Source organism: Penicillium angulare (genome assembly GCF_028827245.1).
Source record: "Penicillium angulare strain IBT 27051 chromosome Unknown utg000001l_segment0_segment0, whole genome shotgun sequence".
Lineage (NCBI taxonomy): Eukaryota > Fungi > Ascomycota > Eurotiomycetes > Eurotiales > Aspergillaceae > Penicillium > Penicillium angulare.
The window spans coordinates 1,360,257-1,383,653 of NW_026623160.1; the positions used below are offsets into that span (position 1 = coordinate 1,360,257).

The following is a 23,397-nucleotide window of genomic DNA, read 5'->3' on the forward strand; positions in this document are numbered from 1 at the left end:
TCACTGCTCTCCTGGGTGTTTTAGGATGCGATGTGCAGTTGCACAGGATTAGCTGCCCTTGTACACTCGGGGTACGGGTGGAGACTAAATGACCCACTTGGTGGAAGTTTGGCAAGCGTAATCCGTTGTAAGGCGCGTGTTGTAAGGCTCGTTATCGATAGTGAAAATGTGGGACTTATTTTGTATTGAAATGTATGTGGCGGTGCAGCTGATGAGTCATCTGGTTATATAAGCATTGTATTACAAGAATCGGCTAACTACATTCGGCCTAGTTTGTTTTCGGACTTGATGACTCAGGTTTGGTGGGTTTGTTCGAACTAATTGATGTACGTGGCTGCTGTGTGGCTTCGTGGCTTTTGGTGGTGGTGGATGCAGACTTGCATGATGGTTATGGAATAATTATGCTATTTTTAGAAGGGTGAATGATAGTGGTGATCAATGTTTTACTCGTGTTTCGTAGATGCCTATTCAATTCTTTTTCTTTTCATATGAAGATTTACAGTAGGTCAATCTTCACGGCATCCTGCATATTTTGTGGTGGCTATGCTGATGATCTACAAGGCGGAAGTATATTCCCACTTTCTATAGATAATTATGATTGATGCTCAACTTAACAAGCAATATACATTATTTCAATACATATGCATTTGGTTTAAGAATAAATCGGTTGTAGCAGGTAGAAGGAATACGGGTCAAAACATCGGATCTACAAGACATGTCGCATTGTATGTGGTGGCTATGCGAGACACTGTTACTTTCTTGTATACCACTTGAATACAAATCTCATTGTTCAATTCGATACTCATATGAGTCAAAGGAATACAAACCCCGTACATGACAACTAAACAAGCACCGTTACCTCTCGTAATAATCTCGGAATCAGCACCAGTTGACATGTGCATCGGTAGGTACATGATTCTATTCGGCAATTGCCGGCACGAGCATGGTATCCAGATCTCACCGCGCTCACGAGGTCTCTACCTTCACCTGGTTCTAGCTGTGTCTTCGTTATTTGCCGAATTTTGTTTCGGCTGTTGTTACATATAGACCTTTGCCTGCGTATATTATCACACGTGGAGCCAACATCCCGGAACTAGACCTTGAATGAAGAGAAAAGTCATATGTTCATTAAATCCGAATATATGTAGAAATGCAGAATGCAGAATGCTCAGAAATCTATGTAACTCGTGTATCGTACTGATGATATACCTCCCACTTCCATAGCCATAACATCCATGCACCATCCATTAGCCCATCATTGTACCCTCGGCCGAATAGCCAAGTTCAAGTTGTCATGAGCACCCCCATTCACCCCCTTCATCTCTATGCCATGCCGCAGAACACTCTTCAAGTCTTCACTGCCAACCATCTCCACATATTCCGCCGCACTCCCCCATGCCCCTCTCGCCTGAGGATCAGCCCCATGCTCCAACAACCATTTCACCCGCTCAGCCGCACCAGCCATAACAGCATACATAATCGGATGATGTACGACAACCCGTGACATACCCATCTGATTCACATCAGCGCCCCGCTCCACCAACAACGCCATAATAGGAATCCGACTTGCATCGAACTCGCTACTAATCACGCTCCGCGGCATGATCCCGGGCGAGCAAGCTCCAGCCGCAAAATGTAGTGGCGTGCCATAGTGAATCGAAGCACCTGCATCGAGAAGGAGACGCACTGCGTCAACCGACCCCCGCGCAGATGCAGCTTCTAGCGCAGCGCATGACTGCGTATTCGGATGAGCGGATATGTCGGTTGTATCATGTTGTGCGCCTAGATTGGGATTTGCACCATGCGCAAGAAACCAGCACAGAACTGGAAGATTGGTAACTACCTTTGGAAGTAAGACGGCGCCATATTCGCCTGGAATGTTGGGGCCCCAGCCTGATTGGGCCAAGAGCTCGAAGAGCGGGATTTGGAGTGATGGTTGTGCGGAGAGAATATGTACAGGTGTGTTTTGAGTGATAGGAGCGCCGGCTGAAAGGAGATAGCGGGCTACTTCGACATGGCCGGACTCAAGAGCGAGTATCAGGCCATGGTGAAGAAATGGTACTGTCGGTGATTGTGATGAGACTATCGCATGGACGGTGTGAATGTTGCCTTCTCGACAAGCTGATGTGTATGAGTCAAACAATGTGGGTGTTTCCGGGACAGAGTTGCTTTCCATAGATGAAAACGCTATGGATGGTTGGAAATTAGGCGCTATAAAAGATAGGCGGTTGTTCACATGGCCCATTCCGAGTTCGCGTTCTCGGGCGGCTCGCCTTGGAGTGTCCGGTTGGACCATCGTCCCCACCTCACCGAATGACATGGTGAAATTTACTCTTTTATCGCAAGTTGAGTTGTTGGTCTTGCGATGGTTTTAGATTTTGGATTATGCGGAGATTATCGATAAGGAGAAGTTGAAACCGGCAGCGGCCAAATTGTGAAGGAGCCTCATGCCTTTTATGGATTAGTTCATGCTCGGACTGCGCTGACTCATCATTAGACTGGTCGCAAACATGACCTGTTCCATGCTAGATGCATCTAGGAGAATATCTGTACATGAAAATGTGACTGAGAGGGTATGGTTAATCTGATGGATCGGGTTGTGCTTGATCCTTAGAGGATAGTTCGTATGCATATATGCATACTTAATAGATCCATGGATCCTGAGGAGATAAGACATGATCCATACAAAGGACCCACAGAACCAACCGGGGTTATAGCTCATGCGGTACCCTGGATTTAACATCGGGCATTCGTGCATATAACTCTATATGAGAATTCAGGTTTTAATTTCGAGAAAAAATTGTTTGTTTTTGTTTCCGGTCTCCTTAGGTTAAAATGCCGCCCATCTCGACGGCATGAGGATATGAAATTCGTCACTGAATGTTGATTCAGGCTTTTCATAAATAAAGGAAAGAACAAGAAAAACTTTTCCAAAAAAAAGAAAAGAAAATGATTTTTAAAACATGAAAGGAAGTAACCGCCCCAATTAGTTTATTTAAAGCCACGTTTTGACCGGCGAGCCTGCTCGCGGGATTCGAAGACATCAGTTGTCTCAACTGTTGTCTCAATCTCTGTCTGCGTGAAGATCTTTCCATCAGGGACAATGATTCGATCCTCACTCGAGTCATCCCGATCCCCAGCACCAATTTGAGTACCCAAGCCAACATCGTCTTCCTTCCCGTTCATTGTGTTCATCGTTATTTGATTAGGATCTGTCACCTTAGTGAAGCCGCTTCCATATCGCCGAGCATCGGTGTTGCCAGACCACGGGCCGTATTTGCGACCGCTGCTATACTCGCCAATGAAGCGGGGAACGAAACGAGAGGCAATAGCCTTGAAGGAAGGAATCGAGGCAGCGAGAATTCCTATGTTGGTTTCAATCACGGACCAGTACATGGCACCGCTGATTGCGTAGGTGTAGTCCGCAGATGTGAGCATGGCAGGGATGTAGGTGATTCGAATAATGGAAGAGACACAGGCACTGGGTAAATTAGCAAGTAGTTAAAAGCCGGTTACAAGGTAAGGCAGTTCTGTGGCAACTTACAAGAGACCCAAGCATAGAATAAGTGCTAGCACAATCTTTTGCTTCTGAGGCATTTGTAATTTGAAAATGACTCGAACGGGGAGGGTGTAGGTCAAAACGTCCGTGAAGATGTTGAGGGCTGCGTTGCAAAGATAGAAAATATTGATGTCGACGCATTTACCACCGGCAGCACCTGTCCAAGCTTTGCTGACTGGGGAGCACTGAAAGGCGGCAACAAGCACAAACGATCCAGCTTGGCAGATGATGATGGCCATCATTACATGTGACATTCGAGTGAGGTAGCGATCACCCAGTCGGGTATAGAACCATAGCACCGATGTTTTGATGAACCCAAGACAAGCCAGATAAAACATGGAACTCAACCAGACGGCCTATGGCGAAGATTAGACATAAATTATGCATAAAAGGAAGGCATTCTTACAAAAGAGTAATTGATGAGCAAGCTCTTGTCGGTATCCACGTAATGTTGTCCAAGTCCATTTTGAACGGCTATTCGTTGTCAGAGTTGATCATTGAAATAGAAAATACCAGGTAGACATCTGTGTGGACTTACCAGATATAGTTGCTGCGATGAATGCCCAAGCTAAAAGCTGTGTTGCTTTTTGATCAGTTCATGTCTATAGTCATTGATAGAAATATCAGAGTGTTTTCTTACACATGCTCCTATAATGAGATCTTAAGATTCTTGTTAGCTAACAGTTTCTGTAAACGCAAATTATTTCATGGGCCACTTACAATCATCGAGACCCATCTTGCCTAAAACATAGATCCTGGCAAAAAGTCGTAGAGCCAAAACAAGAAACGTTAAGATCGCAAAAGCAATACAAATTCCCGCGACCACAGGGCCCTGGGAGCCATGGTCGCCTGCCATGGTGAGATAAAAACGAATGAATGTGCCAGGAAGCCAGTGAAAATATTAATCGACCAGTTTCCGAGTTTGTAGAAGCATGAATATACGATCTCGAATTTTTCGTAGAATGTCACTAGGACAGCCAGAGGAAAAATTCAAGCAAAAGGCATCAAGAGAAAATCCAAAAAATAGTAAGGCTAAAGTATGTATTCCGTACGCCACTTCATTTATCAAAGATTCTGCACATGCACGTCCCCCATGTCCCAGTTTTAAAAAGACAAAAAAGAAGAATAATTGAACGAAAAAAGGTACGAAAATGGATTGCCAATCTTGCTGGCGTATAGCGCTTCTCCCTGGCAGACTATTCTAGATCCACCAAGCCCAAGCTTCAACCCCATAACTGCCGCAGGAAAAGGGGGGAACGTGAAAGATTGGCATCAACCTGCCGGAAACAGAGCAGAACCAGAGAAAGTCCCCGGCTGCATTGTACTTCAGTGCATCAAGAAAAACCGTCGATCAATAGTGCTAATGTTCGCCTCCCGCTTCAGGCTTAAGACAATCCACTTGCCTGGGTTTCGGTAGGGGTTATTCCCGACCATCGAAGACCCAGTCATAAGACCATTTATTAATAGGGGTTTTCCCTTCTGGTTCGTTGACCAGACGCGGAGAAGATGTCCTACAAGTCCGTGGTCCCCTGCCGAGTACCTTAGAAAAGCTCGTGGGATCCACTTCTTTTCGACGCAAGACCCATCCATATCCTAGTAAACGGAGGGGGGGTGGCGCTTTAGTCACTCTCCATCTGAAGCCAGCTGCGTCTGAACTTGTTTTAGCATGGCTAGGGAAACCAGTAAGAAGGAGAGTTCTTGCAGGGATTCTCAACGTCTTGTATCCTCCTGTCGATCTTTGTCTCTTTCGCTTCTTCGAATTTTGCAGTCCGTACAATTTCCCCGGAACGTCGAGGGGTTGTATCTTGGAAGGCATTGATGTGGGTTGAAATAAACATGCTATGATTTGATTCTTGTGTTCGGGGTGGCTGAATCTGACCCTTTTATTCATCTTCGATTCCATCGACGCTATCTCACCGACATCGAGGGATCGTGATCTATCTACTCCGTGGCTCAAGCAAATCACACCAGGAGCAAAGAGCATTGCGCGGAGTGGGCCCGGGACCGTATTACGGAAGGGGAAACTCCGGCCTTGCATTTTCACACGGAATAATTGATTGTCTCCGTACTAAATTCCAACTATGTTGAATTAGCATCGTCAAATCCTGACTCAAAGTCTCCTTTCTGTACGGAACGTTTTGTCCTTTTTTGTTGATATTTCCGTGTGCCGCGCGGCACTAAACTTCGCTTGACAGCTCGCCGGTCGAAGTTTAATGTTGCCTTGAAACTCTACAACTCTGGATTGACAAAAGAAAAGTGGTCCTTTGACTCCGTACTTTTGATTCTCATCTTTTTGGACAAACTCAAAGAGGGATTTGGTGAGGGGTTGACTGGGATATTATCCACCGTTGTTTCAGACGTTTCCAGATTCTTCTCGTTGTCTGCCGAGGGGAGAAAATGGCCGCCCGCTTTAGGCCCCACTTGTGGAGCCAACACAAGAGCTAATGCACCTCGATCTGCAAGAAAAATCATCTCCCCTTCCGAGCCGTCCTGGAAATAAGAAAAGTATCTGCGGGGCCCTAGAATCGCCCAATTGCCGCTCACCCGCGTGCCCGTTAAGCGAGATTGGCTGTCTTCTTCCCAGACCAAGACCCTGGCAAAGGCAATATTCATCCTCGGGTCGAATGTGATACATCGCAAAGGCTGTTGAATACCTCATGTGATGGACACATGTACAAGCCTATGATGTGAAATGATGATGTCTAAATCTTGGCTCTTATGAGATCAAGGCAAGCTTCAGTTGCAACCTCGTACTTCTGGTTACTCCGAACAGAGTACTCCATTATGAAATACCCCCACAAGGTACAATGGAGCTGCTCCATCTACGTAATTCCAAGGCGCGGAAATCTCAAGGCATCCCCCGCCAAGGTTGCCCTTTCTGCTACATGTACGTTCATTTCCGCATGTAATTGCCAATTATCGGGATGAATAGCGGACTTACGGGCCATCTGGTTATTGATCACCGTTGAGGATCTACATTCATTTTAATTTTCCTGACTGTCCAGACAATCAAATACTTACTGTATGAAATCTTTTGTCTCAATTGCGCCCACTAAAGCAAGTCTAACAGGCACCGCAGTGGAGACTATTCCCTACGGAAGTTTCGTGTCTTTTAGGGGTCAAAGCCTCTGATATTTCAGATTTGTACGAAGCCGATATTACAAGTCGAAGACAGAGAGTTGGTCCGTTCAACCTTTGATTCAGAAAACACGTACTTGGCTGCGTGCTCACCAACAACCTCGTGTTCGCCGGGTAAATAATGGTATCCCCGCGTTCAATTTAGACGCAAATTAATTCATAAGAACACGTTCGTGAAGGTCGTTCAGTTAATTTGTACTCCATATTGAAGAAAGAAACCATTATTCATGTGAGAACTATGGAGTATACTGTCAGATGACTCGTGACCAGGATCGATTAGCAAAGTCGGGTCCTGCCTAGTCCTACTCCACATGAGCCCTTGAGATTTGAATATTCCCGATTATTTTATGGGGCTTGCCCTCGTGTTACTTGCTTGTGGCAAACGGAGGTTTCCCGGGGCTCATAAAAGCCGCCGATCTTTGTTGCAGACTCCATCAACGGCTCTTCAGAGACGCTTTGCTACTCCGCATGCCCCCTTTCATTAAATGGGGCCCTTGGGTCTTTAAACGCTGTTTTTGCTAACAATAGACTGTTTTTATTAGAAGAGAATATTAGAGACAAATACATGCCTTAAGTCTTAACATATTCCAGGGTCAATGGAATACACGTCCCAACATTGTGAGCAGACTGGAGCTGCGGAAATTATATACCCACTATGTTGAATGGCGAACACTATAGCGCGCGAGCTAAAGCGACTAGAAGGGAAAAAAAGAAATGAGCAGAAGTGCCATTGGGGGACCTCTGATGTTAGCTTGTTGCGTACTCCGTATCTGTGCTCCGTACAGCTTCTGTTGATCCTTAGGAGCCGTTGAATTAGATCCAAGCCTAGACTGACCGAATTAGACCAAAAGCTCAATAGAACATTCTAATTGACAACGGTAGTTCGGCATACTCCGCTAGCCAATGGAGTTGAGCCCCTTACTATGCAAACGATATCCATAGCACACAGTCTAGAGGGGCTAATTTGCTCCAAGCATATTTTAGAAGCTCTTTCTTGTCTCTTCGCAAGAATTATTTTCACCCAGATGCTGGCATTTGATCCCTAGGCACCATGGGTCTCGCAGAAAATGTCTGCTCACTGTTGACAGTGTCTAATATCTTCTTGTCTTTCGTTGCCTACATTATTTGCAAGGTTATTTATCAGATCATCTACTATCGCTTCTTCCACCCACTTTCTGTGTTCCCCGGCCCGTTCTGGGCGTCTGTGACCCGACTTTGGATTACTTCGCAAAACTTGAAGGAGACTGAATATTTGACATGCTATGAGCTTTCGAAGAAATATGGTAGGTTTTTGGAATTTAATATTTGTGTACAGAAAACACAAAAACTAACATTATTCGCTTTTCAGGACCCGTCGTTCGAATTACCCCCACGTTGCTGCTGGTCAGCGATCACTCAAAGCTTCCAGAGGTTTATCATCGCAATGCCGACAAGACTGGACATTATATTACAGGTAGCTTCGGCGAAACCGAAAGTCTTTTCAACATGAGATCTCATAAACAGCATGCTGTATACAGAAAGCATGTTGCAGGACCCGTAAGCACAGGGAAAACAGCTATATGCAAAAATAGCAGAAGCTAACAGTAATTACAGTATAGTTTTACAAACATCAAGAAAATGGAGCCATTGATTGATGCGCGGATCAAGGAGTGGAATACCAAGCTCGACGAAACATTCGCCAAGTCCGAAGAAGCCTTCGACTTCTCTTGGTGGGCAGTGTAAGTTCATTAGCATATCCTCTCCGCTTAGATATAAGCTATACATGACTCATAGCAGGTACTTATGCAACATTGTAGATTCATGGCCTACGACATCATTAGCGAAATTGGTTTCGGTGCCCCATTTGGCTTCATCGAGAAAGGTGAAGACATCGGCGGTCTCATCCAAGGCTTCCACGACGGTCTTTCAGCTTTCGGACTCCTCGCCCGCCTACACCCCTTCACATCCTGGATAAAGACCACCTTCCTAAAGAAATACCTCGTCGCAACACCGGCCGATGACTCTGGAATCGGCGTTCTCATGCGCTTCCGCGACCGTCTCATCAACCAACGCCTCGAAGATCTGAAGTCCGACAAGAAAAAGCAGGTTGACCTTCTTCAAATGCTCCTAGAAGCCCGCACAGACGAAGATAAACCCCTGGACGTCGAGTACATCCGGGCTGAGGTACTTCTAGTCCTCCTCGCGGGAGCTGACACAACCGGTACAGCCTTCCAAGCTATGATCCAGTTCTTGCTTGAAAACCCCAAGGCATACGAGCGCATGATGGAGGAAATCGATAACGCTGTTCGCAAGGGACTGGTATCCTCCATGCCGCAGTATGATGAGGTATTAGAGCATTTGCCTTTCTATGTTGGTTGTGTGAAAGAGACTATGCGGCTTTGTCCTTCAGCGCCGAATATCTTTCCCAGATATGTGTCTGAGCCTGGGCTGGACCTTTACGGGAAGTTTGCGCCAGCAGGCACGGAAATCTCTTGTAATCCTTATCTTGTGCACCGGGACCCGAAGCTGTATGGGGAGGATGCGGAGTATTTCAGACCTGAGAGATGGTTGGATACGGAGAGAGCGAAGCTTTACAATAAGTATAATATGGCGTTTGGGTATGGATCTAGAGTTTGTTTAGGGAGGGATATTGCTATGATGGAGTTGTTCAAGGGTCCTTTGCAGGTGAGTGAATTGATTAACATTACTTGGAGGAATAAGTGGCTAATTGTGTGTTTTAGTTCTTCCGCTCTTATAAGCTTGAGTCTGTCAAGGAAAAGCCCGAGGCCAAGTTTGTGGTCAAGGGTGGTGTCGGGTACTGGAGGGATCTGTGGTTGAGTATTTCGAAGCGACCGCAGGTTCAAGTGGAATGAGCAATTCAATCAAAGTCCCAGGAGTTGTGCTGATTAACATTTGATGTTGATTCAAAATATGATTAAAAGACTAGGCTTGGATTCTGCTATTATGTAAATACATTTGTCATTAAAGAACTACGCGAAGAGAATAATTCAGAAGCCAAGAGAGAAAGTCTTCAAGCTAATCCGAAACTAACGTAAATGAAGCATCAGATACTATTTACAATGTGTAAAGCAGTATTTAAATGTCCAAATAGTGTATGTGTATAAACGTAATATTCCGTGATCAACATAATGCAGAAAAAGTAACACCACAAGAAAAGCCAAGACTAGTAACTTTTTGTTTCGCTCTTTCGACTTATTCTTGACGAACAGCGCTGAATTTCGGGGAAACAGAAAAAATATAGCTAAATTGTAGAGTTCGATCAAACCGATTTTGTACCCATGACCGCATCCTGGGAAATCACAAGTTAGCATCCGACATCTTTTAAGATCGTAACAGTTGCTAAGGAGTATATAGCATGTTTACTTACTCTGGCGTCATTGTACAAGGGTGTGATGCCGGTCCACTTGACGAACTATGAGTATTGTTAGTAATCGTAATGATACAGGAGTAATATATCGATGCGGTGATCATACCTGGTGAACACCTTGACCAACAAGGACCTCAAGCCCAGGGATAGTCTTCCAACCCGCATCAGTAGCGAGCTGCATCAATGCCGTCACAGAAGGCTTGTAGGCCATCTCAAGCAGAACGCGGGGAGATTGCCCATCGACAGACTTGCCAATCAGTTTTCCATCGGCTTCTTGAGCATGCTCGAACATCTTGCAGAGGGTTTCGCGCATGGTAGGGTCGATAGGTCGATCAGCGGGGATGGTTCCAACAGCAACACGTGGAATAGAATCCACTTGAGCGTAGTTGTCAACAACACGTATGTTGTAGCTAGTTGGGAAAGTAGATACCATGCCCTCGAGTTTGCTAGCGGTACGGCCGACAACGTAGATCGGGGAGAAGCCCATTTGGTGGAGAGCGTAGATGGCAGCACGAGCAGTGCCACCGCCACCAATGACCACGGCACTTTCGTTACCTGCGGATCCGTAGAATCCCTCATTGCGCAGGGAGTTGATCATTCCTTGCCAATCAGTGTTGTAACCGACGAGCTTTTGAGACTTGTCGGCTTGCTGCACAGGGACAATTGTGTTGACCGCACCGATGATCTCGGCTTCCTGGGCGACTTCATCCAGAAGGGGCATGATGTCAAGCTTCAGGGGGATGGTCACAGATGCACCACCGAAGTCGGGTGCATGAATGAAATCCTTTACATCTTCTACGTTGGTGGTCTCCAGACGGCCGTAGTCATGGGGAAGACCCATTTCGGCGAAAAGAGTGTTGTGAAGAGGTGGGCTTCTCGATTGAGACACAGGAGAGCCGAAGATAGCGAACTTCTTGGCCTTGATCTCACCCATCAGCGACAAACCCCTGCGGATCTCAGTGGCGGAAAGCTGGCCAGGGGCCGCCTTGAAGGGGAGGCTAGGGTGAGACACGGGGGTCATGAAGGCATTCAGAATGCGACTCAGCTGACCATTGTCACCCATGTTGATGGCGATCAAGGGGATGTCGTGCGCCTCAGCGGCCCAGTTCTTGAATTTGCGCAGAGCAGTGTTATCATCAAGACTTTTAGCAACGCCCACCAGCTTGATCACATCACCATACTCCAAAGCCCGGTTGTAGGAAGGAATCCAAGACATGTTAGACCATGAGAGCTTTCCTTGAGGATCATGGTGGGATGCAATAATCTTGGAGTGACCTTTTATGGCAGTAATAGCGTTGAGCATGTCATCGGGGAAGGCAATCTCGAGATCCACAAATTCGGACCCGGAGCGGAACGCCAAGCGGTACAGCTCCATTGCAGCCTCATGAGCATCGTCAGGGAAGCGACCACCCTGGCTCTTGGTGCGGATGGTGAAGATAAGAGGAAGACCAACACGCTTACGAAGGAAGGTCATTTGCTCATTAACATAATCGACGGAGGGGATATCACTATCAGACTTGGGGTCCTCGAGCAGGTCAACACGTAATTCTACAGCATCAGATCCAATGCATGCCTCGCTCAAAATCTTGCTACTGTCACGGAGGTCTGGCAGTGTCAGAGAGACGAAAAAACTATGCTCCTTCTTCTGAATGAGGCTAAGGCTGTCCACTTGGCCAGTGACGACCTTCATAAAGCGGTTGAAGTCTTCTGATGCCAGGGCAAGCTCTGATTTTGTGGAGCGTTGGCTGTAGTACTGAATGTTGCTGCACTGTTGGAACCAAGGCTTTCGACGGAGCCACACGCCCATCATATCCTCCACATAGGCAGGTCGGGTCTGGTCAATGTTCAAGAAGTCCATAACCAAGTTAATGTCGCGGTTGACCAGAAGCACATTACCCTTGCTTGTGTGCCATTCAGTGAGAAGCTTGCGTGCCTCGGGCATCTCTACCACGCCACCACCGCATGCAAAGACATAGCCATTTGGACGGTCTGCCATGCAGCGCTTGAGCGTAGCGAGTTCGGCATCACGGAATCCTTGCCAGCCACGTTCCTTGATCATGTTGGGGATTGTGATACCCTCTGAAGTCTCCAACTCGGTATCGAGATCGATGAAGGGACGATCGAGACTCTTCGCAACCCAACTGCCAGCAGTAGTCTTTCCGGCACCACGCATACCGATGATGAAAATAGAGGCACTGGCCTTTTCTTCCTGGGTGGAGACGGCCAACTCCTCCTCGCTCAATTCCTTGCCCTCAAGTTTGACATTCCAGATGCCCTTCAAAGCATCCCACCAAGCAGGCCATGTCTTTCCGACACACTCCTTCTCCAGAATGAGGGTAGGTTGAGGTGTAACAAGCGACAAAACACTGAAGCTGAAAGCGACACGGTGGTCATCGTAACAGAAGATACCACCGGATGGGAGACGCAGGTTGGATCGTGGGATACCATCAATTTCAATACCATCATCATGTTCACGACAAATGACACCGAACTTGGCCAATTCATCTTTCATGGCCTTAATACGATTACACTCTTTGACACGCTGGTTGGCAATTCCGTAGATGCGGGTGGTATGGTTTGAGCCCTCGCCCTGAGCAACGGCTGCAAGAACAGAGGCAGTGAGGAAAGCATCGGTCATAGGCTCCATATCCACGTTTGTCAGAGGACGAAGAATACCATCACTAGGTCCGGTAACAGTGGTGGATGATTCAGTTTGCTCAACTGAGCAGCCCATGGGCCTCAGGACCTCAACCGCGAAGCGAGCGTCACCCTGCAGGGATCCAGAGCCGATGTTAGGGACGGTACATTTTGTACCAGTGATAGCAGCAATTGCGAGAGGGTAAGTAGCGGAGCTGGCATCGCTTTCCACGACGTATTCAGCAGGGTTCACGTAGTTACCCTGGGGAATATGGTAGGTGTGCTCCTCTGTGGTGGACTTTTGCACATCAATACCGAAAGATCTCATCATTGCGGTAGTCATATCAATGTAGGGCTGGGAGATAGGCTTTCCTCCAACCAATTTCAAGGTGACTGGCTCCTTGGCGTAGGGGGCACACATCAGAAGTGACGAGACATATTGAGAGGACACCTTTGCGGCCAGGTTAATCTTACCTCCGGCGAATCCACCAGAGGCATCAATCTTAAGGGGCAAGCTGCCTTTGCGCTCCATATATTCGACGCCAGCTCCGTTGGCAGTCAAAGCATCAACGAGATCACCAATGGGTCTCAGCTTCATTCTGTTGTTACCAGTCAAAACGGTAGAATCAACACTGCTTGGGGTGGCAAGAGTTGATACGGTAGTCAAGAATCTGGATGCAGTTCCAGCGTTACCCAGATACAGGGATGAAGGGCTGGCGACAATGTTGCCTCCCTTTCCGTTCACGACAAGGACCTCGCCCTCATCTTCCCACGAGAAGGTGGCTGCTCCCAGTCGCTCAAGGGCGTTCAACATGACTTCGGTGTCATCGGAGTGCAAGAGGTTCTTAACGCGACAGGTACCAGAGCCAAGCGCAGCAAGCACTAAAGCACGGTTTGAGATTGACTTAGATCCTGGAGGTGTGCAAGTGACATTGAGAGTCTTTGGCACACCGGGGTGAACCTCAACACTAGGAGCCAGAACAACGCCGATATTTTCGTTGGAGACAACACTAGCCTTGGGTTCATGAGTACGTCCAATTGCAGACAGCAGAACGACCTTCTTCTTGGGGCCGTCATTCTTTTTATCGAGAGCCATGTTGAACAGCAGCTGCTCGACAGAGCAGTGTTTATCGGCAGTCAGCTTGCGCACACGAGAATCCTTCATTGAAGTAGGCAAGCCGTAGGCGGAAATACACTTGACAACACGAGCAACGGCAACGCCCTTCAGAATTCCAAGGTGCCGAGCGAGCTCGGCCTCCTTGACCATACCAATAGCGACACACTCTCCATGGAGGATTTGTGGAGTCAGAATAGCTTCAATGGCGTGACCAATAGAGTGGCCCCAGTTCAGCAGATTGCGGAGGCCACCCTCCCGCTCATCGGCAGATACAACGAATGCCTTGTGGCGAGCGGAAGCAAGAATTCGAGCCTTCAAAATATCACGAATACCGTCAAAGCGGCCTTGACCAGGTTTAGCCTCGCTGCGAACAGCACCGAGAATGGCATCGGCATTATCTTCTAACGCTGTGAATTCCTTTTCACTGGAGATTGCGGCGGTCTTGATCACCTCGGCCATGCCGTTGATGAACTCTCGCACAGGCAGCGTCTCCAAGAACTCAAGATCAATATAAATTCTTGATGGTTGCCAAATGGAACCGATCAGGTTCTTTCCGAGGGGGGTATCAATCGCAGTCTTGCCTCCAATTGAGGAATCCACCATGGCCAAAAGTGTGGTGGGGACTTGCACATAACGAACACCACGCATGTAGGTTGCCGCAATGAATCCAGTCAAGTCACCAATGACGCCGCCGCCAAGTGCAATGACAACAGTATCTCGTCCACATGGTGGGTTCTGGCTCAGCATCCAATCTTCAATGTCGGCTTTTGTTTGGCGGGATTTTGAGCTCTCGCCAGGAGCAGCATTGTAGACCAGAAGACGAGGAGCAGGGGAAATGGAGGCAGCAGCGGCGTGGAAGGCCTTTTCGAAACTTGGGGTATAGAGAGATCCGAGGTTGGTATCGGTAACGAGGACGTAGGTAGTCGAGGGCAGGTTGTTGACCAGGTCTGTTGCGACGAAGTTGCGCCACAGACCAAAGTCAGCAACAATGCTCTCCCGACCCAAGATGCTGATCTTGGTGGGCTCGGCCATGATGGAGCGCACAGTAGGAGTTGTGATGATGTTTGAAAAAGTGATTTCTGCTCAATTCATTCTGCAATTGTGTAAGTATAGTCCTTTAACTCGGTGACCGATTCAGCGGGATTTCCCCCACCAACCGAACTAGCGATGCAAGGTGCACACAATAAAGAGAAAATCGAAGCCAATGTTACAGGGGCTAGAGGATATCATGCTTACCTGGACTGCTACACCGGACTGTCAGCGTATTATTCCCGAAGAAATGCAATGAACTAGGAAGATGCCAGACAACAAGTTGACTCAACCATTTCTTTCCCCTCCGATTTCGCGGGCAGTTCCAGCTGACCGCCTTCTGACTCAGTGTGGCGGGCCACTAGCGTTGCGACTATTTACTCCACGATGATTCAGATGCGATCGCCAATATTGTGATAGGTCATGGAGGAAAAAGAAATAATATTAGTATGGAATAGTATCCCCTTGCATTGCCTCGGCTATACGGAGTACAGAATATCATATATATTTAGTCCATCTGGATCCCTTGTTCTGGAGTACCAAGTAAGCCCTAACAGAAATGGCTCGGGCTTTGTCCCACCATGCAAAACCCTTACTATAAGGAATGACCATAGATCTACAAACTCCACTTTTTGGAGCGGCCTACGAAGAATGAATCATGCACAGTTCAGCCCCAACCAAAAAAAGGGAAAAGAAGCAAGCATCGGCATGCATTATGCGTATTTCAATTTATGTATTTGTACATTTTGTGTGACACCAAAAACGCCATAACTATCGTAAGCAGCCTCCGATTCTCAAGCCTCCGAGACGCTGGTTGATGGGGGAGGATATCACGGACTTCTACTAGTAACGTCCATAGCCACCTCCACCTCCACCTCCACGGTTTCCAGAATATCCTTGGTTATTACCGCGAAACTTGCCCCCCCGGTAACCACCGCCTCGGCCACCTCGAGAGTTTTGGGAGCCATAGTTATTGTGTCCACCATACTGACCTTGGTGGCCACCCTCGTAGTCTCTAGGGGGGTATTGATGGGACCCACCACCTCGTGGAGGAGGTGGTGGTCCGCGAGAGTAGTCACCACCTCCTGCATGAGGCGGAACCCATCCTGGAGGACCTCCTTGTGGCCCTCCTTGTGACCCGCCTTGAGGCATATTTATAAAACGTGGGTCAAGATGGGCCGCAAATGGATTGGGACGACCGGAATTGTAATCCATATGACCACCTCTTCCTCTTCCATTTAGTGGAGCACCCCCAAAAGACCGACCTGAATGTTGCGCGCGGCCCTGAGTCGCGCGAATATCAGCCGAGTTCAACATCGGAGTCGAGAACTTCACACCCCGGAGGAGCATAGATTTGTGCAAGTGAGCGGACTTGGGAATTGTGTAATTGACTCTGCAGTAAAATTTAGTAAATGATGGATATGTAGACTCGGGAAATTGCTTAAACTTACGTGAGGGTGCGATCATCATCAAGACCAGGCATACCATAATCCTCCAAGTTTGAAACCAAAGATCCATGAGGTATGTACGTATCGCTACGCTCTACTATGCCGGCCAATCCATTGCTCACACGCATGTTCAATGTATGCTGAGGGGGACCAGGCTTCTTGGAATAAAAGTGTCCAGCAAGATCTTGGTAAAGGGGATTTTGATCGGACAACAATAAGACTTCGGTGCCATGGGTATTACGGTTTCGTTCATCTTCGCTGAGAAGAGGGTATTTCTTCTCCATGGCGCTTAGGAGGCGCTTCTCGTCAATGAAAGGCAGCAAGACTACACCCTGCCAGGCAAACTTTTTGCCATTAAGATCCAGAGGGAAGTCCTCTGGGTAGAAGTCAATGATTTCACTCTGAGGATTGCTCATCAAGTCGTGGAACACGACGGGTAGAGCGTGGTTAGAAGAGGCCGGCAATACTCCCATCAACTGCTCAAATGGCTTAAACGGCTGACCCTTTTTGAAGTCGACTTGCATGTCGGAGATATCCACAAAGTCCGCAGCAAACGGAGCGTAGTGATATGGGTAATACCAAGTCCATGAAGGGCAACCCTGGAAGTAATAAAGAAGGACCCAGGCCAGTCCTTCCGCATAAGCACGGGCGACTTTGTGACGGAATTCATGATCCTCGGGGGCAACACTGAATTTCTGTTCGTAGTATCGATCAGCATATCCAGGTTCCCAGAGTTTGACCGTGTCTAGGGGCTCCTCGTTGTCCTTGGGCTTAGCAGGTGGTGGGGGAGGCGAATCTCTTCCTGGTGTCCCTGGCTCTTCTTCTACTTTGTCTGGAGTTTCATCGCCTGCCTTTCTTTTGCCAAGGACAGAGGGCGAAGTCGGGTCGGAGGAGGCGCCATTTGCAGCCTCCTCAGTCTCAGCTGGTTCTTGCTCTGGTCCAGCACCCCCCTTCATGAGTTTGCTTTTCAGCACGGCGGCGGCACTCTTGTTCTCCATGTTAGCTTTGTACACAGCATTTCGATTGACGACCATGTTGTGGGTCAACTCTCTGGTTTCCTTGCTTAGATGACCGCGGCCCGGGGTGATTAGCTCCACACCAGGCGGCGGGGCATTATCGGCGCCATGGGCAACATGAGGTTGATTATGGCCCGGGGTGTCATAGTTTGGAGAGCTTCGTCTTCGTTTGCTGTGGTGTTCATTATTACGGGCTTTCTCCTGCTGCTCTCGTCTCCTTTGATTGGCTGCCTTTCTTTCATCAGCCTGTCTTCGACGGCGGAAGATTGCATCTTCTTGTTTCGCGACGCCTTGAAGAATGAGTTGTGCTCTTGGGAAGTTGACTTGTCCATCTTGTGTCAAATAGCCTCCCATGGCTGGCAGATTGTCGCGCCAAATGGCAATCAGAGTATCAATACCATTTTCACGGACATCCAAGGCGGGGAGGTGGGGCAAGAAATCGTTTCCAACGAAGAAACACATGAAGACCCAATCATCCAAAGCTCGCTCAAGATCGAAGGGGAATGGTTGCTGTGCAACATGCAGTTCGGCAGCCAAATACTCCCTCAGAACCGAGACATGAAGCCAAATGAATGGCTTGAGTGGAACTGCGTTTTGCTTCTCATCAAACTCTCCGTTCTTTTCCTTCGCCTTTCCAGTACATTCCTCAGCTTTGTGACCGGGTTGGCCACACAGTTTACAGGCACGGGGCCGCGAGTCTTGGGCAAAGACATCTTCACGGAGAACCCGGAAGTGCGGTTCATGTGTTGCCAGACCAAGCATAATAAGATCAGCGTCCTAGCGTAATTTTACGTTAACATCGTGAACTGGTTCAAAAGATCAGATAAGATTCCACTTACAAGGCCATAAATAACGTGACGGGTATTGGGATCGTGCTCCGGCGATGCTCTTTGTGATCGTACAAATTCCATAATCTTGTGTTCTCCCTCTCCCGGTACGGTAGCGTCGGAGATGATGACTTTCATCTGCAAAGGAACAAGCGTTAGTGAGACATTTATTATAGACAAATATGAAGTAACAGTATACCTTCTCCCATGCAGGATCGGTGTTGAGCTTATAGGCAATCCAGTAACGTAGCGAAGCAGCAAGAATGTCCATGAAAGGAGTGCCGGGGGTGATGACATTGCTATCCCAGGTCTTCTGGACGACCTCTTCTTGCATGATAGCATCTTCACCCTTCTGAGCGCGCTGTCTAGCAAGGAGTTTGTGAAGCTCCTCCTTCTTCTCATCGTTCTCTCTGGCCTCTTGTGCGGATCGGAATCGACGTGATCGCTGCTGGTTCATTTTCGCTCTTGGCGCAACACCGTCTATTGTGTGAAAGTTTTCATATTAGCGGGGCAAATTAAAAACATCGAATATCATAATGAGATATGCAATTGCACGTACCGATAGCGATCATAAGCAGCTTCCTTGGGCGAACCATGTTGACAACTCGATCAGTATACTTAAAGATCTCCAGCATCATCTCCTGCTCGTTGGCCGGAGGGGGACGTCCCTCCGGATGAGTACATGGATGAACAATACCGTTCATATCCAAATACAGGTTGTCCATCTCCTCTCCATTGGGATTCGGGCGCGTCGTGTCGACCGGAATTTCTTCACCGTCTACCTGCTGGGGTAACTCCTCGATCACCGAAGAGATGATCTTCGGATACTTGGTGGAGAGCCATCGGAAGAGCGCGGGGACACCCATGTCGGTGATGCGATAACAGGCTAAGTCTTAAAAAAAGTATCGTGGATTTGGCGCGACTGTCGAAGGTGGCTACCAACAGAGTCGATAACGCTGTCGCAAGTCTCGAGACTCGGTGAACCTCGAGAAAAAGAACCCAGGTCTATATTCCCTGTAAAAATGGGATCAGATAATAGTTGAATAAATGCAACCGCGTCTGGAATCGCGGTGCAGATAGATGATGTAGAGAGCAATCGGAAGTCTCTGCGGCGAGGCTACATCCGGCGACGGCCTTAGTCATACATATAGTTAACTAGTTATTAGTAACTGTTTTGCAGCTAGAGATGTGATAGCTGGATTAAGCGCAAAGTCGATTTACATATCCAGACTGGTGACATTGATCTATTTAATTGAATTTACACTTTTAATAAGAACTTAAACCGAAGAACACTCCTATTGCTCATTTAACTCATTGAACACTTCGTCAAATTGCATGTATGGAGTTTTCTGAACGCGGAAGGCGGTAGGAGCTTTAATGCGGGCGGTCTGGTCAGGCCAGCTTTACTGCAATCGGACTCGCTCTTGAACCCCCGATTTCCGTTTGTTGATCTCGTCTGTCGTTCGATGCTAACTAATTACTGCCCACCCGGTCGGCGGTGACCATGATATTGAAGCCCAGCTGCGATGTTTCGAATCCTTGAGTCACAAGCTCCGGCCAAACAAACGGCAACGGAAACAATCGATGTTTTAAGCAACCGCCTACAAAGTGCCACCTTACTAGAAGATCGACGGGCCGCGATCCAAGGTCTACGTAGCTTTGCTAAGCTCTACCCTGCATCAGTCGCCTCAGGAGGACTGCGATCTTTGATCAGCAGTTTGCGCAATGACAAAGAGGATGTGGACACCACCAAGGTGGTCCTTGAGACCCTATTGATGTTGTTTACCCCCGATGAGAATAGCGTCAGTATTTTGAGGAATTGTGGGTTTCACACACCTGTTTGCTGACTATAAATATAGCCCGAAGCATCAGATGAAATAGCTCTTTGGTTGGCGGACGAATTTACACAGGTACGGTCATTGAACCCTTGCTGCTGGTAAAGCGGAGCTAACTGCCCAGTAGCGACAAGACAACATTACAATACTACTAGACCTCCTCGAAACCCCAGAATTCTACTCACGTCTATATTCACTTCAATTGATGTCCCATATATCCGGTGCAAGACCCGAACGAACCCAGGAATGTATATTTACGGCACCTTTGGGTATTTCTCGACTCGTGAATGTGTTGACGGATGCGAGAGAACCGGTACGAAATGGTATGGTTGGCTCTATTAATACCCCACGAGTCACGGAAACCAACTAATGCACCTGGCGTTCGTGTTCAACAGAGGCTCTCCTCCTACTTATTGTGTTGACTCCGGCCTCGGAGGAGCTCCAGAAGCTTGTCGCGTTCGAGAATGCGTTCGAGATCCTGTTTTCGTTGATAGAATCAGAAGGCTATCTGACGAATGGCACCGAAGTGGTGGAAGATTGTCTTTCATTACTTGCTCACCTTTTACGATACAATATATCCAACCAGTCATACTTCCGAGAGACTGGCTGTGTGCAAAAGGTGACAAGGCTTCTCATTGAGTGTCAGCAAGACCAGGAAATGGACGAGGCCCCTCCCCAGTGGGCCCTGGTTCAGCGTGACAAAAATGTTTGGGGTCTCTTAGCTATTATTCAATTATTCTTGATTCGTGGAGGCAAGGGAACCCCCAGCAATCAAACAGCATTTTGGCAACACGGTGTGACCGAGCAAGTCCTTAGCATAGCATTCGGGCAGCGATTCAGTGTCAACGTTACTTCTAAGGCTCTGGCAACATGTGCCGATCTGATTAGAGGAAACTCGCCTTTGCAGGAACGTTTCGGGGACATCGAAGTTTCATGGGGTTCGACCTCCCATACTACGGACGCTAAAAATGGCACCGCGGAGCCAGAACGTATCAATGTCATCGAAGCATTCTTGAAATTGAGCCTCGAACCATCTCCCAACAACATGCTAGATGCCCGTCTAGCAGCTTGTGAATGCATGCAAGCATTCTTCGCTCATCACCCTGGAATTCGCATGCATGTGCTCCGACGTGCGATTGAGGGCCACACCAGTGGGCAGGATCGTATCCCTAACATTCTTTCTGTGCTGCTCACGGCGCCTGAATCCCGGGGCAACGCCGACCCATATCAGGTTTGGATGGCTTGTGTTTTGATGTTCCATCTCATCTTTGACGATACCGAGTCAAAATCAACGGCGATGAGCGTCACCGAGGGGGATGCTGAGAATGGCGAAGAAGTTGTCACCAGTGTTCAATTGGTGGTTGGTAACTTGATCACCGGACTGCAGCGCGGAGACGATGAGCGGATCACTGTTGGGTATCTGATGCTACTGTGTGGTTGGCTTTATGAAGACCCAGAAGTCGTCAACGATCTCCTTGGAGAAGGTAGCAGTATTCAAACACTACTACAGGAGATTAAACATCAAAGGACGCCTAGCAAGTTGATCCCTGGACTTTGCACCGCTCTGCTTGGTATCATCTACGAGTTTTCTACTAAGGACTCCCCTATTCCTCGGGTGACTCTACATAAGCTGCTTCTCGAACAACTTGGGAGAGAGCAGTATATTGACAAAATTACAAAGTTGAGAGAGTATCCACTAGTCCGAGACTTTGAGGTCCTTCCCCAAACAGCTGCCGGACAACTTGAAGGTGGACTGCCTGAAGTATTCTTCGATCGGTCATTTGTTGAATTCCTTAAAGACAACTTCAGTCGGTTGATTAGATCTATTGATCGTGAACCAGGCTTTGAGGTTTCAATTGTTGCTAATGGCGTGGAAAAGGGTGTCTCACGAGAGTTGGTGGACTCTCTACGGGCAGAACTCGAAGATCGCAGTCAATCAATCGAGAAGTTGGAAACCGACTTCGTCAACGTTCAACGAAAGCTTGATCAAGAGCTGTCAGATCATCGTAAAACGAAGGAGTCGAGTTCTTGGGAACTTTCCAAGGCCCAAAAAAATCTGCAGAATCTGCAGTATTCTCGCGATCAAGATCTCGCCAAGCTAGAAGCGCAACATACACACGCGAAAAACGAGCTTCTGAAACAGCATGGGGAGCAACTCCGTGCAATCGATAATCAATTAAAACAGGCCTCGGCTGACTATGAGAGAAAAAGTAGTAAGGTCCAAGAACACCATAAGCAGGAGACTGCTGGATTCCAGAAGACCATCCGCGGGTTGGAATCAGAGCTATCCAAAACTCGAGAAAAGCATACGAGCGAAGTTGATGGCCTTAAAAAGACCATTCACGATATTGAATTGTCCATGAACCAGTCTAAAGAGGGTCAATCTGGGGAGATCGCTCGTCTCGAAAAGCAAATCCAGGAGCTAGAGTCAGCCATTAGGAAATCCAAAGACACTCATGCTGGAGAAGTTGATACTTTGAATAAGATGATTCAAGAATTGGAGTCGACCGCTGTTCATTCTAAAGGCAGTCACACCACAGAAATCTCAGCCCTGCAGAAAACCATTCACGACCTAGAGTCGATCATCAATCAATCCAAAGAAAGCCACGCGGGAGAGGTCACGGGTCTCCAAAAGAAGCTTCAAGATTTGGAATATCTTCTTGCTTCAAACAAGAGTCGACACGAGGCCGAGACATCATCTTTCAAGGAAAAGATCGGAAGCCTGGAGTCGGATCTGGCTGCGGCACAAGGGCAGCAAGATGGCGAAACTGCTGAACTCAAGAAAACTGTCGAGACTCTTCGATTGGATCTGGATAGAGCCAGGGCACAGGCAACTAAAGATGCGGAAGCTGCCAAGAACGGAATATCGTCTCAGCTTTCTGCGTTAGAAAAACGCGCAACTGAGGCCGAAAGCAAGGCGAAGGAGGCTGAAGCGCAAGCACAAAACGCAAGCAAGGCACTCAAGGAAGCCCAGGCTCAGTTTGAGAAGTCCCAGTCCGATGCAAAGGAGAGGGAAGATGCTCGCCAAGCCGCCCAGTCTGAACTAGAAGATCTACTCATCGTTTTCGGTGACTTGGAAACCAAGAGAAATGAGGATAAGGTATGTCGTATTTACCCCTCTTACCTCACGATGGAAGCCCAGCTAACTGTGTTCCTCAGCAACGACTCAAAGACTTGGGCCAGGAAGTTTCCGAGGATGAAGATGAAGATGATGAGAACGAAGAGGAAGAGTAAAGAAATGTACGGTATCGTTTTTGTATATACCGCAAGTGCTATTGCCTTGGCCACCAGATACAGCCTTACTCAAATGCATCAACTGGATAAGGATGGGTTTCTTTCGCCTTTTTTCTTTTTTCCTAACAAAAATTTAGGAGAGCGAGTTTACATCATATAAAATGTATTGATGCCTATATTTGGCCTCGAT

At 47.8% G+C, this 23,397-nt stretch overlaps 6 protein-coding genes across 6 annotated transcripts; 2 read left to right on the forward strand and 4 right to left on the reverse strand.

Annotated features, from left to right (window-relative positions):
• Positions 1-1,255: 1,255 nt before the first annotated feature.
• N7478_000462 (ankyrin repeat domain-containing protein) lies at positions 1,256-2,320 on the reverse strand (the record flags this gene model as incomplete). Its single annotated transcript, XM_056916677.1, has 1 exon — positions 1,256-2,320. The coding sequence occupies one exon, from the start codon at positions 2,318-2,320 to the stop codon at positions 1,256-1,258; it is 1,065 nt and encodes a 354-aa protein (XP_056784557.1).
• A 671-nt stretch (positions 2,321-2,991) lies between these two features.
• N7478_000463 (putative integral membrane protein Pth11-like) lies at positions 2,992-4,415 on the reverse strand (the record flags this gene model as incomplete). Its single annotated transcript, XM_056916678.1, has 6 exons — positions 2,992-3,481; positions 3,545-3,915; positions 3,966-4,033; positions 4,098-4,134; positions 4,200-4,219; positions 4,280-4,415. 6 exons carry the CDS (start codon positions 4,413-4,415, stop codon positions 2,992-2,994), a joined length of 1,122 nt encoding a protein of 373 aa, XP_056784558.1.
• Positions 4,416-7,748: 3,333 nt separating this feature from the next.
• N7478_000464 (cytochrome P450) lies at positions 7,749-9,549 on the forward strand (the record flags this gene model as incomplete). The annotated part of the gene is made up of 5 exons (XM_056916679.1): positions 7,749-7,980; positions 8,046-8,233; positions 8,291-8,415; positions 8,494-9,361; positions 9,418-9,549. The coding sequence occupies 5 exons, from the start codon at positions 7,749-7,751 to the stop codon at positions 9,547-9,549; spliced, it is 1,545 nt and encodes a 514-aa protein (XP_056784559.1).
• A 407-nt stretch (positions 9,550-9,956) lies between these two features.
• Positions 9,957-14,850, reverse strand: N7478_000465 (pentafunctional protein ARO1; the record flags this gene model as incomplete). Its single annotated transcript, XM_056916680.1, has 3 exons — positions 9,957-9,986; positions 10,065-10,109; positions 10,171-14,850. 3 exons carry the CDS (start codon positions 14,848-14,850, stop codon positions 9,957-9,959), a joined length of 4,755 nt encoding a protein of 1,584 aa, XP_056784560.1.
• Positions 14,851-15,690: 840 nt separating this feature from the next.
• rat1 (5'-3' exoribonculease Dhp1) lies at positions 15,691-19,004 on the reverse strand (the record flags this gene model as incomplete). The annotated part of the gene is made up of 5 exons (XM_056916681.1): positions 15,691-16,240; positions 16,299-18,088; positions 18,151-18,276; positions 18,338-18,618; positions 18,698-19,004. 5 exons carry the CDS (start codon positions 19,002-19,004, stop codon positions 15,691-15,693), a joined length of 3,054 nt encoding a protein of 1,017 aa, XP_056784561.1.
• Positions 19,005-19,664: 660 nt separating this feature from the next.
• N7478_000467 (uncharacterized protein) lies at positions 19,665-23,207 on the forward strand (the record flags this gene model as incomplete). The annotated part of the gene is made up of 5 exons (XM_056916682.1): positions 19,665-19,940; positions 19,998-20,048; positions 20,101-20,296; positions 20,369-23,073; positions 23,133-23,207. 5 exons carry the CDS (start codon positions 19,665-19,667, stop codon positions 23,205-23,207), a joined length of 3,303 nt encoding a protein of 1,100 aa, XP_056784562.1.
• Between the last annotated feature and the right edge of the window lie 190 nt (positions 23,208-23,397).